Consider the following 18,611-nt stretch of genomic DNA (forward strand, 5'->3'; position numbering starts at 1 on the left):
TTTTTTTTTTTTTTTTTTTTTTTTTATAAGGGGCCCTGTGATGGTCGCTTTTGGCCTGTCAGGAAAAAGACTTCCCTGGCCAATTTCTCCATGCCAAACAGGTGTTTTCTTTTATGAGAGGCTGATTTGTTTTTAAATTTTTACTGATAGTGGAAAACATGAATAGCCAAAAGGGGGGAGGGGGGAATTTCTTACCCTCAGATTTTTGCAGGCAAAGGAGTACTGAAGAACTACTAAACAGAAGTGAAAAATACTTCACTCAAGACCACATCTTCTGAATAAAACAAAAATGCAAACATCTGTTAATGATCAAACAAATTTAACTTCTCTAAAGTTTACTTCTTGGTTGGTTAGGCTATTAAAACCTTCCACCTACCTTTCGCTTGTTTTGTCCGAAGACACAGGGGGAAACAGCAGAGATGAAAAAAGAGTGAGGGCTGAAAAAGAGAAATGCAGAAACAGGACTAAAGGCAGGGGGTTGCAGGCTATGTTTACTACTTAAAATGGGAAGAGGCTGCTGGAAAAGAAACTGGCAGTTAGGAATCAGAGACTTTTAGATACACGTAGGAGGTTCCCATAAGCCTTTGTTCCATGTGTTCTCTCAGGTGGGAGATGCTACAATGGGTATAAGCACCCAGAGATGAAGAAGTGCTTTTCCTGAGGTCCCAAGCTAGTGGAGGGATCAGTATTACAGAAACTACCCTTCTGGTCTCAGTGAAGTATTCTGAGAGTATACAGGAGGTAATACTTAATTGCTCCTGGGGGCGAACAGGTCCAGCTTCCCTGATGACCAGGGCAGAGGAAAGAGCAGACATGATCAATAGTGCAGCAGCTGTGAAAGCACGAAGGACTGAGTGAAAGGACAGGAGCCAGAATTTGGGATTCTAGGATTCTCACACCAGTTTTAACTACTCTACCAGCAAACCAGTTTAACCTAAGCTTCGGTCCTCCGAATACATTTATCTCACACCAAGGACCTAGAAGAGCCATGCCTAATAGAAATATAATTCAAGTCACATACATAATTTAAAATTTCTCTACTCTCATTTCAAAAGCAAAAAATGAACAATGAAACTAATTTTAAAAAATATATTTTATCTAACCCAATACATAAAAATTTTACCAATATGTAGACAATATAAAAATGATTCTCAATGAGCTATTTTACATTCTTCTTTTTTTTTAAGATTACATTTCTAAATTTCAGTGTACACTTTACACTTACAACTTATCTCAATTGGGACTAACCACATCTCAAATGCTCAGATCCAAAATGGTGGCTTCCTTTTTGGAAAGCCAGGTTTACAGTTGCCTTTGCATTCTGTGGCCAATCGAACTTAAGGCCCAGCAAGGCTGTCCTTTCAATTAATTGGGTCTGCACTTGCTTTTGTAGGATCACCTGACCATACAACCAGGCTGGGAGACCTAGAGGCCAAAGGGGGGATTTCCCTATGTATCAAGGAACAGCTCTAAGGAGAGAGGGACCTTACTACTGGGCCCCTTAACAGGTATTGCTTACAAGTCTATACAGTTGTGGCAGTAACTGCTTTAAATATTTCCTATACAACGCTTTAGCTATCTGCTCATTCAGAACAGATTAACTCAAGCTTCTTAAAGAGTTACAAACTTCTCCCCTCCCAGAAGGCAACACCTGGTAAGGAATGAGTTGCACAGACAACGTTTTATGTCTCCCAGAATACAAGTCAGAATTTCTCTGAAATACCACATGCATCTCATCCAGCGATTTTACTCTTCAAATGTGGGGGTTAGGGGTGGAGGGGGGGTATGGGGGACCCACACTTAGAAGAAGTCATCACTATGACACAATAGGAGGAAGAATGGTTGAGAGTACTGCCGAGGCATCCTGGGTCCTTCTGACCCAGCAGCATCTCCCCATTATCTGAACAGAGCACCCTGACTAAAATGAGAGGAACTGAGTATGTTTCATGTATAACCCCTTCAATTTCTGTTCTGCTTAACCTGGTGAACTCCAGTTAACTAAGATGTTCTTATAAACAATTAAGCTTCCTGTAGGATCGTTAGCAAGATATAAAAATTTATGATGTAATAAAGTGCAGTAAAATGATAAAGTGGTTAGCCCATCAAAGCACTTCACATGCAAGAACACAGGTGTGAAAACAGGCACAAGTAGCCTTCACCCTGTCTAAAATTCGTTTACTTCTGGGTTTTGGATTTTCAACAGATAAGCAATCCTACAATTCATCTCAACTGATGTGCGCTTCTTAAAATGTGACTTTGCGGGGAAAAAGGGTTTGGGACTTCTATTCAAATATGGGCTCACATGACATTTTAGGGGAGATGGAAGGTATGAAGCTAAACTGGATTTGCTGGGGAAAACAAGATCACCCTAGGAACAGCTGGTCTCACAGTCAAAGGAACTGGTGACCTCACTCCAGCACTGGACACTGAAGAAATTCATGAGGCTCTAGAGAGTATAATTAATAATCAGTCCACCTCTTCATTTAATCCTCCTCAAAACTTCACTGTGCTATTCAGGTACATTCCTATTATTATTTGAGCTTACAGATAAAAGAACTGGGGCTAACTAACTAGAGACTGAGATGGGATTCGACCACTGTCCTGAACACACCCAACTTTTAACCGTTTCAACCACAATAAAACGTGCCTGTCATGTTCTCAAGGTTGAAGCTTTACTTCTGTACGAATTTAGAAATAACAACTAACACTTACTAAGTAGATTACCTCATTTAATGCCAGAAAGAACCCTGCAAACTAGGCACTATCATTATCCACATTTCACAGATGAGAATACAGAGGTTATGTAACCTGGCCAAGGTTCTGCTGATGGCAGGTGGTAGAGGCAGGATGTGAACCTACACAGAGCTGCACTTTTACCTCCTTTTCTCTCACGCCTCCCATTTGTGTACCTGAAGCTTCTTCAGACCCTGGGGCTCCAGCTCCAGCTCTGTAGGTTTCAATCTCAAGATCCTCCCTAGAAAGTCCTTAGCAGGGGACCGGCACTGTACACTTTAGAGGCCAGGATTTACCAGGTCCGCCGTATGTTTCCATCTGAACAAGATGGAGCTAGAAAACAACATCTGAGGAGCTAACAGGCAGACAGCCCAGGACTTTGAAGGGGAGGCACTGTTTGTGTGGTGATTTAAAAAAAAAAAATTTAGGGAGTTCAAAGCACCGTCCCAAAGGTGGGCAGACTGAGAAACAAATCAAAACAAGCAGCTCAGGGACACAATAAGAATATAGTTAATGCCATGAATGAAGCAGCAAACCGTCACATTTGTGAGGATGTCCTCCCTTTCAAGCTTATCAGCTGTGATCAGGGAGTAAGGGAGAGAAGCAGAAGAGGGCACGGTGCCCTCAGGTCAAGCAAAGAAGGCTCTTGTGTCAGGCAGGAGAGTGGCCTTGTGTTTGCTCTCTAAAATAAAAATAAGTGGAGAGATGTTCAAGGACTTCGTCCATGGAGAGAGCAGGACCCTCCTGGCCCCCCCAGAGCCAGGAGGCAGCTAGAAGTTGGTTTCCCTGACTGAAAGAGAAGTCTGCAGCTAGGCGAGCCAGGTTTCAGTGTCACAACCGGGAAGAACTAAGTCTTCTAGAAAGACACATTCTGTTAAGCAGATACTCCATTTAACTCCCACCTTTTTCAAACCGGTGCACCAGGGGAAGAGGACTGTGGGGTTTCTATCCTCGTGTTTCTAAGAAAAGGCCTAGGAGCATGGTCACCTACCTCTTCCCAAAGGATCCGGTTCTTACTCTGCCACGTCGAACCCTGCATTTATTTCCCTGTGCTGAGGTTTCCAGCTAGGACCTTTCTTACGTTTTTTTCATCTAATCCTAAATACCCCTCTGCAGCAATTCTCTCCCAAAGCAAAATTCACTCTTGTTAGGACAGTCTCCAAGTCAGTAAGAGGGAGGCAGAGCTTTCTTGCAGGTTAATATCTGCGAGCATTATTTTCCTTTGTCAGAGGACACTCTGTTTTATTCACCCTCCTCTCTTACGCTTGACAAATTTACAAATGATCATATAGAAACTGTTGCTGTGTTACTCAGAATGAGCATGATGTCAGAGAAATGCCATGCTTTATTGCTTTTGATAATAGACTTCTATCGGGGTTGGGAAGAGGAGAAGACTAGCAAAGAAAAGAGAATGGAAAAGGAAAGCGTATACTTAGTTACACTGGCTCTTGGACTGGTCAGGGAGAATATTACAGAACTACCAGTTGGGGATAAACTACTTTCACAGATGTTCAGACAATTCATAAGAAGAGCACAGCCTGGGACAAGTAATAAAGACATGTGACCTTTCATGGGATAAAATGAAAAATTACTGGTTTTGATCTACCCTGCTTAAATCCTTACAAAGTACCGAGCAGCCAACAAATCTCAGGAATCTGTAAACAGAATAGTTTACAGATTTGCGATCTTGTGATTCTAAATGTAGGATGGACATAATCAAAAGGTTTTTGATTACAGAATGCTCAGAACCGATGGCCCTGATTTAGGACTTAATTATGCAAATTAAGCCTAACTAGGGTTTTCTTTTAGGTATAAGCTTGCCAGATTTAGCACATAAAAACACAGGACTACTCAGCTAAATTTGCAAGGTACATGTTTATACTAGAAAAGTATTCGCTGTTTACCTGAAATTCAAATTTAACGGGATGTCCTATGTTTTCTATTCGGGTGAGTGTCTCTATAAATACCCCTGCTCTGATAAGACATATCAAGTAAAGAGCTGGGAATTCAAATTCAACGATGCCGAGAAAAAAGAGAAAAATTACTTCCAGTGAATTACAAAAAAGAAAGGCTTGAAATTAATGGATTATATGAATATTAACTCTTACAGTACATTAAACCATAAAGCTGGTTGGTAGATGACACTAAATTAACTTTATACTGCTCACCATTTCCTGTGGCACAGAATTGAAGAACCAAAGCATACCTGGTATAATACTTTACATATGATGTATGTTTAATAAATATCTCTTCATTGATGATCCAGATGACAGGCCAAGCCTGTTCATTTTACATTTAAAAAATCTGAATAGTTTGAACACTGGCAGGAAAACAGCTGGCTTGCTGAGTAAATAAAGTATTTAAAGTCAAAGTATTCTATAAAGAAAATAATTTGCACCAAGAAAGCTACCGTGGGGTTCATTAACCTATATAATATATTTTTTATTCATCAAGCCTCTATCCTTGACAAATGCTTACTGGACATCCCAAGAAACAATGGATTTTTTTTTTTCTTAAAAGGAGTTTTAACAAGTGGGCTTTGTCAGAAGTAAAAATTACTGAGCTAGCCAAGGAAAAAAATTCTAAATAAATTACTTTTCTAAAATCTGCCCACCTCTTTTATCAAATCAAACATATCCCATCATGTTTTTTTTTTAAACAGTAATTTTCCAGTTGGCCTGGATTATCATTAAATGTTTCTGAAAATCATTTAGAATATAGTTTACTTTTTAACACTTGTACTACTTTATTCATCTTACTGGTTTCGAAATAAAGTCATCATCTAGACTATAGACATTAAAACTAATTTGCAAACAACAAATAATAAAAATGGTTTAAGTACAGTAGCCCTCGCCCTTTACACCCCACCTCCAGTTTATCACAAAGGCAAGAGAGTCCAATTAGTTATACTTCTCACTGGAAGCAGGTTCCTCAGAGGAGAATGATGAGTAGCTACAAAGTACACTTCCTCCCACCCTTCCTTGTCCACAACTCAGTATACTAGTAAGATTTGCTAATTTGTAAGGTTATGTAAAATCTTTGGCTGAAGCTTCAATTCTCTGAACAGTAGAATTACTACCCTAGTATGGTGGGAAAGGGTCAAAATGCCACCTACTGAATTTCTACTGACACAAACATTTATGTCACCAGTAAAGAAGCCCATTACTGCTCTTACGCTGATACCTTATTTTGGCAATGCTGAACCAAGAAAAATTAAACTTGCAGGAAATGTGGTTTTTTTTAATGTTTTCAAGACTCACTCTGATAATTTTAGGCAAATGAAGGAAAAGCATAGAAAAGACAGTGCAAACAGAGGAAGGAAAAAAATACAGTTGTTAAGTGAATTAAGTGGCAGTATGCTGGAGTCCTTCAACTGAAGACTGTGAAATAGGACAAAATTAGAAACTCAAGGTTATTATACACTGTTGGTATGGACATCCTATATGCCCAAAGAGCTTGTTTTAAATAATGTTAAATTCAATAAAGCCCTGCTTTCAAAGTGCAAGAGCTGAAATTCCTTAATGGGGAAAAAGAGCAGGAAATCCTTTATTAATTCAGTGGGAAATACCTACTGGTAATCAAGGAGTCATTTTTGGGTTCCCCCCTCTTTATCTCAATGGTGCTAAGATTTCAAGGAAGTAATTTGTGAACAGCACCAAGGCCCAGTGAGTAATTGCAAAATTCAGGTGTTACAGTATGATGAATTAATTACTCCTTTTCACTTTTCAAAACATCTTAAGATTTTTGTAAAGCAACTAATGTCAACAATTCAAGCAGATTTAAGAAGCAATCTATAAGGCTATGAAGTGACTGTGTGAGACTGCGTGTGTATGAATAAATATATAATAACCCATGAAATCCTACATCTTAGGAAGAAACTGAAGATGCTGATAACAAAGAAGATATAGTAAGACATTAATTCAAAAGAGGCCAACAAATTTCTAAAAATTCATCTTTTTGTAGAGAAACCCTGATTTTGGCATTTAGTTATTTTTAACGGCAAATATTCATTTTTTATGGTACAATTACACGCGGAGCGTGTTCAGTGCTATGATGAAATGATTCCACGAGATGTATTTTGGTAGTCTTACTGCTTGCTGTTCCATCTACTTTCACAGAAAAATCACACAGTAGAAAAAACAAGTCACTTTCTCCTTGTCCCACACATAGGATATTGTACTGAGTAAGGCAGCCAGGAAGACTGCTGTATCTCACAGCTCTGAGCAGAAATAACTGGAGACACGATTTCAGGGTTTTCTGTGCAGGGGGAGAGAGTGAAGCAATTAGTTGAAATGCTAAGGGCAAAAAGAGTGGGTGCTCTCATCCCTCTGCCAAAAGCTAGGAGCCAGACCCTCACTGTCATATTTGTCCTACTGAACGGGGGAAGAGTGAGATCTGTATATCGGCGTGTACATATTTTGAGTTGTATACAGATATGTCTCCCTTGTGGGGGAAAAGAGGTCAAGGTGATAGCAGTGGTGAGGAAAAGTTAGATCTGAGAAACTTCGCAATTAATATACCAGAAACACAGAATTTCTAATGACACGGTAGGAAAGGCCGAGTCTGATGTAACAGAAATACCTTATTCAAGTTTAGGGAAAAACCACATCCCTCAGAAAATCTTAGAAACAACCACTGGCTGGGGATAATTTATGTTGTTCAAGAAGGAAGAAATATTGCTTTTTCCCCCCATTACACTACTAATGTAATATGCACGTGGAAGTTAGACAGATAAAATAAACTGGTGACACAGTAAACTTTTATACTCACAAGGCTACCACAGTAGACAGATGATGGTAACACAAGATGGCTTTGGAAAAAATGAGAGGGAATGAATGAAAAGTCCTTTGTTTAATGACTGGACCCTCCCCACCCCCCTTATTGCTCATGTGTTGTCCAGTTTGTTGCTTTTAACATGTATAATTTATTTTAAAGGCTTCATATAGTTTATCGTCAATGCTCACAATAATCTTACAAGGTGGATGTCATTAACCCTCTATTACAGATAAGAAAGCTCAGGTGCAGAGGTGCTGAGCGACATGTCATCAAAGTTGTAGAGCCAGAATTTGACCCCGCACTGCCTCCAGGATCCTTGATGGGCTTGGGACATAAGCTGTTATCTGGCAGAGCCAATACTTACTGAGAGAAAGAAGGATACTTGGGAAGTGTTATAAACTGAATTGTGTTCCCCCCCGCCGCCCCAAATTCATCTGTTGAAGCCTTCATCCCCAGTCCTTCAGAATGTGACTGTATTTGGAGAGAGGGCCTTTCTTCAAGAGGTGATTAGATTAAAATGAGGCCCTTAGGGTGGCCCCTCATCCAATCTGACTGGTGTCCTTATAAGAACAGGAATCTGGGTGCACAGAGACACCAGGGGTGTGCCTCACAGAGCAAAGATCATGTGAGGACACAGCGAGAGGGCAGCCATCTGCAAGCCAGTAAGACAGGCCTCAGGATGAAACCACCCTGATATGGGACTTCCGGCCCTTCAGAACCACGAGAAAATAAATTTCTGATGTTTAAGCCGCCCAGTCGGTGGCATTTTGTTACGGCAGCCCTAGCAAACTCATGTAGGAAGGGAGAAAAAGTCATGGAACGCAGTCACTTGCACAGGCCACAAAAGCAACAGCAGCTCAAGTGTGGTTCAAAACTGGACTGAGAGTTGTTACAGATTTTGGCCTTGTTAATAAAGCAGGAACAAGTTCCATCCCTGGAGGCACTGGAGGATTGTGGCTCTGTGTCTCAGGCACACGCCTTCCAGTGTGCTCCCCCCATACTACTCGATATACCTCTTCTCTCTCCCTCACAGAAACAGGGCTGAAATGGCCCCATAACACCAACATATATGCCCCAACAAGCAAGACACATGATAAATTAAATGCATCTCAAGGCATGGTCCGGTGTCGTTCCCTCAGATCTTGCTAGAATAACATGACGTTTAAAAAAATACCACCCACTGGATATTTGGCACTGCTTGGGAATGAAGAATATGTCCACTTAAGAGCCACTCCCCCAGGCTGTCAATAAAATCTCAAGCCAGGATTTCTTCTATAAACATTACCTATCTTTTAAAATTATACAGCCTAGGAAGTGAAGAAAACTAATGTAAAGTCCCTGCTTATTTGCAAGTCTCCTTTCGCCTCAACGTAAAAAACATAAACCAGACAGAAGAACACGTTAAATGCTCGGTCGAGGCCCACGGATGGGACAGCTCTGCGCATCTGGCAAAGAGCCTCCACCCTTCCCGCCTCGGCCCCCGGTCACCCTCGCCCCGAACACACACCTATGCAGAGCTCACCCTCCACCAGGGCCAGCCTCCTCCAATCCCCGGGCACGCTGAAAGACGGTTATTTACGGATTATTTTTTTTCAGATACCAGCCAAATAATGTTCCCGTTCACTCTCTCACCCACCTTAGACCATACAAAATTTAACATCTGGGAGGATAAACTCTGCCCCGAATGCAGATGACAAGGCTGAGCAGTCATGGAGGAGTTCTCCTCAAGCAAAGAGGACTTGCCAGCTCCCCTCTGAGGTCCAGGCCCTGAAAGGCCAACTGTGGTATGTTTGAGTTTCCATCGGGCCTGGTGCTTGCTGGCTGCTGCTATGTTCACTCAGAACCCAACTGTCCTATAAACATCTCGCCCTGTTGCTGAGAGCTGCCCGCCTGGCCTTACTTCTTGGAGCTGAGAATATGCAATTTGGGAGCTGCAGGCTGCACGGGAACTAACACTTGGAGCACAGCTGACCCCTCTCTTCTCTAGGCCAGTGACAGCTCTAAAAAAAAAAAAATTAAGGCATGCTCACACAAACGTAACAAGAACGGGAAGAAAAGTCCAGATTTTCCTCACCATGTGCCACCCAGCCATGTTTACACTGATCGCAAGTCCTCAGGTTAATCTTCCCCGGCTGGAAACATTCACACGTGCAGTTCACCAGTGTGCAGCGGATGGCCTGCAAAGGAGAGGAGGAAAAGAGATCAGCATCTGTTCAAAGGTACCATATTTCTTCACCATTTTAATAATAACACCCACTTCCCATTTTTAACGGCTTTAGGGGCCCGGAGAGTTTTAAAAATAAATTTTGAAACCATCAAAATCTCTTACCAAAACATATTAGAAAACAACACTGATTCACTAATAGAATGTTTCATGCCATTCATAGGTGAGCTTTAAATTAGAAGCATAGACCGAGTAGTATAAGAGTAAAGGATTACATACTCTACAAGATGCTGGATCTGAAACACCAGGGACCCGAAAGAGAAAAAATACTGGTGCTACCAAATAGGCACATTTAAGTTCATCCACCTGGCAACAGTGCAAAAAATATACACTCTCATACAATAATGTTCAAACGAAATGTTGTTCCAAGTAAAACATGATATACACGTAATATTATTAGAATATTACTTTTCTTCTGCAGTGTTTCATTTAAATGTTTTATTAATCTTTCAGACACATTTTGAGAGACATTCCTGTTGGCCCAATAAGACCTGGCATCATTTGTTACTTCCCAATTCCTTGTTTGCTCCCCCCTCGATATATCAAGCCCATTTTCATTCCTATTTTGCAAAATGCAAAACAACCCCCATTTTTTTTTAATGATGATGTAAGAGATTAAGTTTACATTTGTTTTTAGATCAGATGTAGCACAGGAAAAGACGTTTATGTGAACATTTGATACTTGGAACAACTCACCTATATCTTAGAAAACTGAAAGACACACTCAAAAACCTTTCATTTCTTTACAAGCACTTTAAAAAATCATCTCCCCGGTTTACATTATAAAGCGAATCCACAGAAAATTAGCATTAATGAAGTGTAACTTTTGATAGATTAAGAACCTATGCTTAAGAACAGTGCTAAAGCCAACCTATGCTCCTAGACTACAGTTAATGAATTTATCTCATACATTTAGTTCTAACTTGCATGGCAGTTCTGAAGACAGAAGGGATTTAGTCCGATCATTCACAGATTAACCATCTACTGTAACTACCTGAACTGCCAGGAAAAGACCTCTCTACAGCTGTAGATGCAATCAATAATTACTGATTTGCGGGGTGGGGTGGGGGAGAGGTACAGGGCTACCTGAAACTGCAGTGCTGGGCCTGAAAGCTACTCTCACTTACACAGCTCCAGACCTTCATGTTCCTGGAACCAGCTGGATTTTTATATAAACCGTCTCATTTGTAACAGACAGTATTTTAGACATTGTTAACATGGCTGGGACAAACTCCATTTACAGAGAGTAAGACTGAATGGGCTTTGACTGCTCCCCACGCTTTAGATCAGGCAAGTTTAAAATATTTCTCTTTTGTTAATGAATATCAAATCTATAGGTCCCTGTTCAGTTTCCAATAGAGTCCTTGCCTAGACTCCTCTCTTGCTTCACCTCCAACCCTAGTTTGCTCCTCTATTACTGCAAGAAAAACACTCAGGTGTATCATCTGCCTGATATTTCAGGGCCTTTCTTCCAATGTCAATAGTCCAGTTACATATTAGGAGGTTGTAAAACTTTGCTGTATGTATTAGTGATGAAAGGAAATAGTAGTAAGAAATAGGGGCAGCAAAGGAAATGCTGACTACGCAAGAATAATATATGTAGTTGAAGGTTAGAAGGGGAAATGTTTCTCCCCAAATTTCTTGTGTCAACTTCAATAGTTTAACTGACTGAGCAATACGTCAGAACATTCCAGGTTAGAAAGAGCTTCTTTAAATGGCGTGTTCATTAATGAACTCACAATTTGATTGTACTATGGTAACACAAAACAAAACAACAACAGTTTAGAGGGCAGTGTTTCTACTAAAAACAAGACACCTTACAAACTGTCCAATTATAAATTCAGATGCAGCAACCACATTGACATTAAAATATTTATATAATCTGAAGTGCGATAACAGAATCTTTCATAAACACTAAGGAACAAAAAGTCGCCTCTGCTTTACCAAACTAAGGAATGATCAAAACTAACAATGACTATCTCTCAAGGACTACATGTTAACTCCAGCACAAAAAACATACATATTTTAAATCACTGATTTGATCATTTTGATTTGACAGTTATTTAACAAAAATAGCCTCACTTCACATTGTGTTTAAAACATACTTTCGTCGATTTTAATTATAGCTATATTCAGGACAAAACAAATTAAGAGACTGTAGATTTGCTTTATTTTATGTATATTTATTTATTTACTGATTGAACTATTCATTCATTTACTGAGAACTAGTTTATGATTCAAATATTTTTCTCTTCCTAAATAACTTTATACATCTGGCACATTTGGGAATTAAACTTTTCAGATCATCATCCTTTTCCTTTTTCATAATTTTACCCTTTTTGTACCTAAACATACAAACATTGGAACACCTCAGCTCCTTTTGTATATAAACACTTGAGCACTGGAATATCCATTTTGTATTTCTATGACTTCCAGAAGGTCTATTTGTTTTCAATTCAGATTTATATAGACTACAATTGTTCCTTAAGGGAATTATATATATTTAAACAATATGGTCTAAATAAATATTTTGAGTATGAGACTATTGTGGCTTCAAAGGAAGTTTTATTCTAAGTAACATTTTTGAAACGGCATAAAAGTTTGACATACTATTTATTCACAACAAAACAGAACCAATGTGATCACTTGCCAACTCATCCACACTTCAAAAAAATAAATTATCATAAAACTATCAAAGCCAGTTAAGCCTCAAAAACGTACACACTTTACAAGGAGAGAGTTGGGAAGAGCAGAGATGGTGAAGCTTTCATTTTGGTGAGCACATCCATTTCTTCACGTAGCTAGTATATGAGTGCTTCCCACCCACTGCCGGGCATTCATGACTACAGAAAATTCAGCGGCGATAACGAGGTGACAGAAAGGGGACACCAGGAAAAGAGAAGACAATTTGATCAGGATATTCCCACCTATAGATGCAGGACCCTTATGCAGGTCTGGCCAACTCAGGCTAGCAACCCCTCCACACCTCCAGGACCCCACTTCAGCGAATGCCTGAAACTCTTTCCTTCATTTCAGTAGGATAAGCTTTTCCAACACCCCAAGAACAAGTTTTCTTAAGCCTGCAACTTATTTAAAGTAATGATTCCTCTGCTTAGCTTTGCCATAGATTTCTTGAAAGAAAAATACATGCACCCACCACCCACTGCTTCCACCTACATTTTAATTGTGCAATCTGGGTTCTGCCCCACACAGTCCTGAAACTGCTGTCTCCAAGAGGAATGTTCTCATCACATCTGGTCCCCTTTTCTAGCCTCCTTGTTCTCCTAGACCCCGAGGGAACTTAAGGCACTAACTCTCCTTCATTCCTGGGCTGTAGAGACCAACTATCCTAGTTTATTGGCAGCAGCTTCTCACTCTCTCTCCACTGTAAATAAATACAGGTGTTTCCCACGGCCGGGCTCTTCGTTCTTTAATTAGGCAATTTTATCCCCTCCTACAGCTTCAGATATCATCACTACGCAAAGCCCATCACTGTGGAGCCAAGTACCGTGTTAAGTGGCAGAAATGGATGGCAGAGTTCCTGTGCTCAAGGATTTGACAGTCAGAGCTCATGGGCAGTGGGTTCAGAGGAGAGACCCTAAGAACAGAAGGAAGCCCTTGAACAGCTTTGGGAAGCACCATTTCTCCCTCTTTATGCCTTGGTCTTTTCTTCTACGAAAGGTAGGATTTAAACATTTATCTACAACAGTAAACTATTACCTATTATCAATGATAGCTAGATTTACTGGATATGTGCCATTTTCCAGATACTGTGCTTAACACTTTACAAACATTAGCTCTCCCTCAGAAAATACCACGAGGTCGGTACTGTTATTCCCTTTATTTCACAAAGGGGGAAACTGAGATGGAGCTAATTCAGGACCTTGCCCTGAAGTCACAGGAATCCGATTCCAGGTCTGTGTGAGCTCTCCACTCACTCGCAGGCAGCCATGGGGCAGAGCCCCTCCGTCTGCCCACCATCCAAGCCCCCACTGTGTATTGTTAACTCCTGATCATCTTTCAAGCTTTCAACTCAAATACTACTTCCATTCCCCAGGGCAGCTGCCCCCAAGGGATCTTTCTGTCACAGCACTTATCACAGTTGTGAATATTATATTTATCTATACTTATTCATTATATATATGTACACACACACACACACACCTATATCTGTGTGACTATTTGATTAAAGTCTGTCTTCCTCTGTAGAATTTAAGCTCCTTGAAGGCAGTGACATATTGTTGGGCTTACAGTGTAAATATAATGGCAAATAATAGGTGCTTAAAAGGCACTTAAAGAATGCACGAGGGCTTCCCTGGTGGCGCAGTGGTTGAGAGTCCACCTGCCGATGCAGGGGACGCGGGTTTGTGCCCCGGTCCAGGAAGATCCCAAATACCGCGGAGCGGCTGGGCCCGTGAGCCATGGCCGCTGAGCCTGCACGACCCGAGCTCCGCAAAGGGAGACGCCACAGCAGTGAGAGGCCCGCGTACCGCAAAAAAAAAGAAAGAATGCATGAGTCTTCCGAGCCTCTTTCGCATCTGTAAAATGACGGTAACAATAACATCACAAGAGTGTCAAAAAGACTCAAATGAAATAATGAATATAAAGCATGTAGCACTGTGTCTAGTGATAGCAAAAGCTCAAAAGATGGAAAACATTTATGACCTCAAGAAACTTTCCACATATTACATTTGAATTATTTTCCCCTTATGATTCCTCCCAATGTATTTTTTCCAACACCTTGTAAAATGCTTAACACATATTTAGTCTTAATGAATAAATGAACTGACATATATGATGCCATATTCTTCATACTATAATCCTCTAAATTGGGCACGACAGGGATTATTATTTCTGTTTTAATACTGGGGTTCAAAAATGTTTATTTAGGTGTTACACATCTCTTAAATGATAGGGTGGATTTCCCAATTACTAATCAGTTTATTTCCATTACCTGTAGAAAAAGAAGAGATACAGTTAAAACCAGTAAATTATGAATATTCATGTTCAAAAGTATGTCTAGAATTCATAAAGTAGACCAATTTAGTATAAAAATATTTAATCAAGGTTCAGTCGGTAACATTTATATTTGAATATTAAGTAAGAGTGCATTTGCTAGTATTCTGGATGAGTACCAAAGCCCTATTCAAATAGCAGATTCTGTTATCACTAAGACTGAAGAGTCCTTAAACTTCATTATACTCGTAGCTGGCTTGAACTCTACAAGTTAACGTGAACTGAACGTCAGCTTCTCACCAAATGATGTTTCTCAGAAAAGCACAGACTGTGGCTTCAGCTAATACTTAGCGTATATCACAAAAGAACTAGACACAAGGTTAATTAATACATCTCCTGTTAGCTGTTCCTTCTTTGGGAACACTTACAGAAGTTACCTATTAATACAAAACAACAAAAGGCAAAATAAGGCCATGGGGTAAGACATATTCTGAAGGAACAATCATAGAAAGAGAACCTCCCTTCCCAAAACCCCCCAAAATAAGACTAATTTCAGTTCTGGGTTTTGTCTTTCCACACAAAGAAAACTATTTGCCAGGAGATCCCCTCAAGTGTTCATTAACCTGGCCAAATATCCCATATATAACTAAAAATCCTTCTTAAATCCGCTTTCTCCTTATTCATTTCTGGGGAGGATACCAAGATTTACAACTTGGATTATGAAATTCTACTTGAATCATTTAAAAATGTTTAAGAGTTAAGAACGTAACCTACACTAAAACTGAATTACTGAAAAAGCCAATCATTAATAGAGCATCCATCTGTTCCACCAGTTTCTTCCAGAAACTTAGGTGGTACAATCTAGGTGTACAAATTAATCGGCTATAATGGTTATCAGTGACAAGATTTGCCTATCTTATTTTTTAACGAGAACAAATTTCTTAATAAAATGAATTTTCTACTTTGGAAATCACATGTAGGTGTGATAAATAGGTAAACTCAGCCAAACTTCCATGAAGATCCAAAGTAGTCCATGTTATAATTAGCTATTATTAATTCATCTCTGCATGTTATTCATCTCTGTACATACAGGTCCCAGAAGGAAAGGTATGTATGGTGCCAAAGGTCAAATAAACCTTTTTTATTACGTAGGAAAACTGTCCTTCAAAGACTTCTGTCTTTAAAAAAATCTGGAAAATTATCCATAATGAATCTGGAAACTAATTCTTCTAGGATTGTCTCAGAATACACTGTAGTAATTACAAAGTAACAGCTACTAAGCGTTATGGATGAAGAGAGTAATCTTATATGTGACCAGAAAAAGATGGACTGCCACACACATTTATACATCTTGTGTATAAAGTACCTAATGCCGTACTTCAAGCATTGCCACAGAGATTCTCAAGAACTCACATGATAGGAATGGTGATTTGTTAAGTAAGGAAACAGCTCCCTGTATAATTTTCAGGACAGTTTTTCCTCTTCCATTTTCACACAGCTGATCCATAAAACTAATGCAAAAGCAACAACTTCCAAAAGAAGTACTCTGAGTTTTAGCTAAGACTTTGAAAATCCATATGATATTGCCTTTGTAGAAGAACAGTGTCTTAAATTTGCCTAAGTCAGGATGCAACTTGAGCAAAGAAAAAAAATTTGGGGGCATGGTGGGTAACTTCTGAGCTTACTAGAAAACTACAAGAGAAATTTGCTTTCACGTGACTACAAAACACATACAGGCTGAAAGGAAAGGTATATCCATATCCACCTGTTGTGCTGCTGGGTTTTACAATCAGGTATCAAAACAAGACAAGAAGATGTGAGTTGGATAGACATAGAACACTGAGACCCCTGGTTTTAAATATACTACAAAGAAGTTTTATAACAACCTAAAAAGTCTTATCTAACTCTGACTCTGAGACTATTAATATAAACCTATAGTTGCAGTAAGGTGGGTATGTTTTCTGTATTTATGTAAGGAAGTGTACAGATCTGAGTTTGGACAATGTTCACAGAATTCACAAGAAGTGATTATCAGTGATTATAGAGTGTAGAGTAAAAGTAAAGGGCTCACAGAGTATTAAACTGCAATGTAAATGCCACATTTACATTGTAATAGTAACAGCAGCAAATGAGAAGCAATGAAATTACTGTCTGCTTAACAAAACCCCTTAAAAATTCACACAGTGGGGGCTTCCCTGGTGGCACAGTGGTTGAGAGTCTGCCTGCCGATGCAGGGGACGCGGGTTCGTGCCCCGGTCCGGGAAGATCCCACATGCCGTGGAGCGGCTGGGCCCGTGAGCCATGGCCGCTGACCCTGCGCGTCCAGAGCCTGTGCTCCACAACGGGAGAGGCCACAACAGTGAGAGGCCCACATACCGCGCAAAAAAAAAAAAAAAAAAAAAAAATCACACAATGGGCCAGCAAAAGTATATATCTTAGTTTGTGGTAAGATAAATTAGAAATTGAAAAATGTATTAACCTTTCTATAAAAGGTTCCTTAAAATGTGTCTAATTGTTTTTTAATGTCATATGAAGAAATAGCAACCTGATAAAAGTGATCATTTTGTTGTACTTATGTGCTCTGAAATTTCTTGATGTCTTTTCATCAATCTGATCTTGCGGCTGAGTCGGAAGATTTGAAAAGACATGGTCAGTCCAGACTCACTACGAGGTCCAGATGCCACTGATATAAACAGTGGACAACAAGGTCAAGACAGAAAGCTGGGCAATTCAAAAATGGCCAGACTCCAACAAGACGTCGTAAGAACAACATTACTGACCAAGGAAATATTATCTTCACAATAGCACGTACAAAATACCTGAAAGAGATTCACTGTGAAAAGGTAGCCTTTAAACATCAGTTACTGCTAAAAATCAGAAGACTTAAAACCTCATTTTAATTTTCTCCTGAAAGGTGTTATTCTCTATCCCACCCCCCACCTGGCAAATGGATAAACAAAGTATGGTATATTTACATAGTGGAATATTATCTGGCTAATAAAAAGGAATGAACGCTTGATATTACTACAATATGGATGAACCTTGAAAATATTATGCTAAGTTAAAGAAGCCAGACACAAGAGATCCTAAATTATATAAGTCTATTCATATGAAATGTGCAGAACACAGAAATCTGTAAAGATAGGGAGCAGTTAGTGGTTTCTTTCTGAGGTGATGAAAATGTTCCGGAAATGACTGTGATGATGGTTGTGTATAACCATGAATATACTAAAATCCATTGAATTGTACACTTTAAATGGGTAGAGTGTATGATACATGAACTCTATCTCAATAAAGCTGCTTAAAAGTGAGGAGGGCAAACCTACTACATTCACCTAATTTCTTTTAGCGGTGTTAAAACATTTAATTCATAAGATATTATTCCCCCGGGGACACAATGTAGCATAATATCCTTTTTTAACTTAGTAGGTCTTCAGTATACAAATGCTAAATGAGTGGTTAAACAGAAGGCAAAGCAACTAAAGAATTTCACTGCTGCTTAAATCTGAAAATTCCTTCTACTTTGAAAATATTAAAACCTAGTATGTCCATTTGAAAATGACAATAACTTTTAAATCCACTGCCATTTATCTATCAGGAAAATCCAGGAAATCCTTACATCCTTCAACAAATTTGGGGTGAGGAGGCCTCTCAGTTATAATGTTCAACAAGATACTAGAAAAACTCAAAGAGAATTGTTTAAAATTGACAATAGGGCTTCCCTGGTGGCGCAGTGGTTGGGAGTCCCCCTGCCGATGCAGGGGACACAGGTTCGTGCCCCGGTCCGGGAAGATCCCACGTGCCGCAGAGCGGCTGGGCCCATGAGCCATGGCCGCTGAGCCTGCGCGTCCGGAGCCTGTGCTCCGCAACAGGAGAGGCCACAACAGTGACAGGCCCACGTACCACAAAAAAAAAAAAAAAA

The 18,611-nt window shown here is 39.8% G+C and overlaps 1 protein-coding gene across 3 annotated transcripts in view; it reads right to left on the bottom strand.

Moving 5' to 3' along the window:
- BNC2 (basonuclin zinc finger protein 2) overlaps nt 1-18,611 on the bottom strand; it is a 287,514-nt gene that overhangs the window by 139,988 nt on the left and 128,915 nt on the right. For all 3 annotated transcript variants that reach the window (XM_024760460.1, XM_024760459.1, XM_024760458.1), the window contains one exon: nt 9,584-9,686. In XM_024760460.1, coding sequence (XP_024616228.1) covers nt 9,584-9,686 — 103 coding nt within the window. The remainder of the gene's footprint in view (nt 1-9,583; nt 9,687-18,611) is intronic.

Source organism: Neophocaena asiaeorientalis, unplaced genomic scaffold (assembly GCF_003031525.2).
Source record: "Neophocaena asiaeorientalis asiaeorientalis breed wild unplaced genomic scaffold, Neophocaena_asiaeorientalis_V1.1 scaffold174, whole genome shotgun sequence".
Lineage (NCBI taxonomy): Eukaryota > Metazoa > Chordata > Mammalia > Artiodactyla > Phocoenidae > Neophocaena > Neophocaena asiaeorientalis.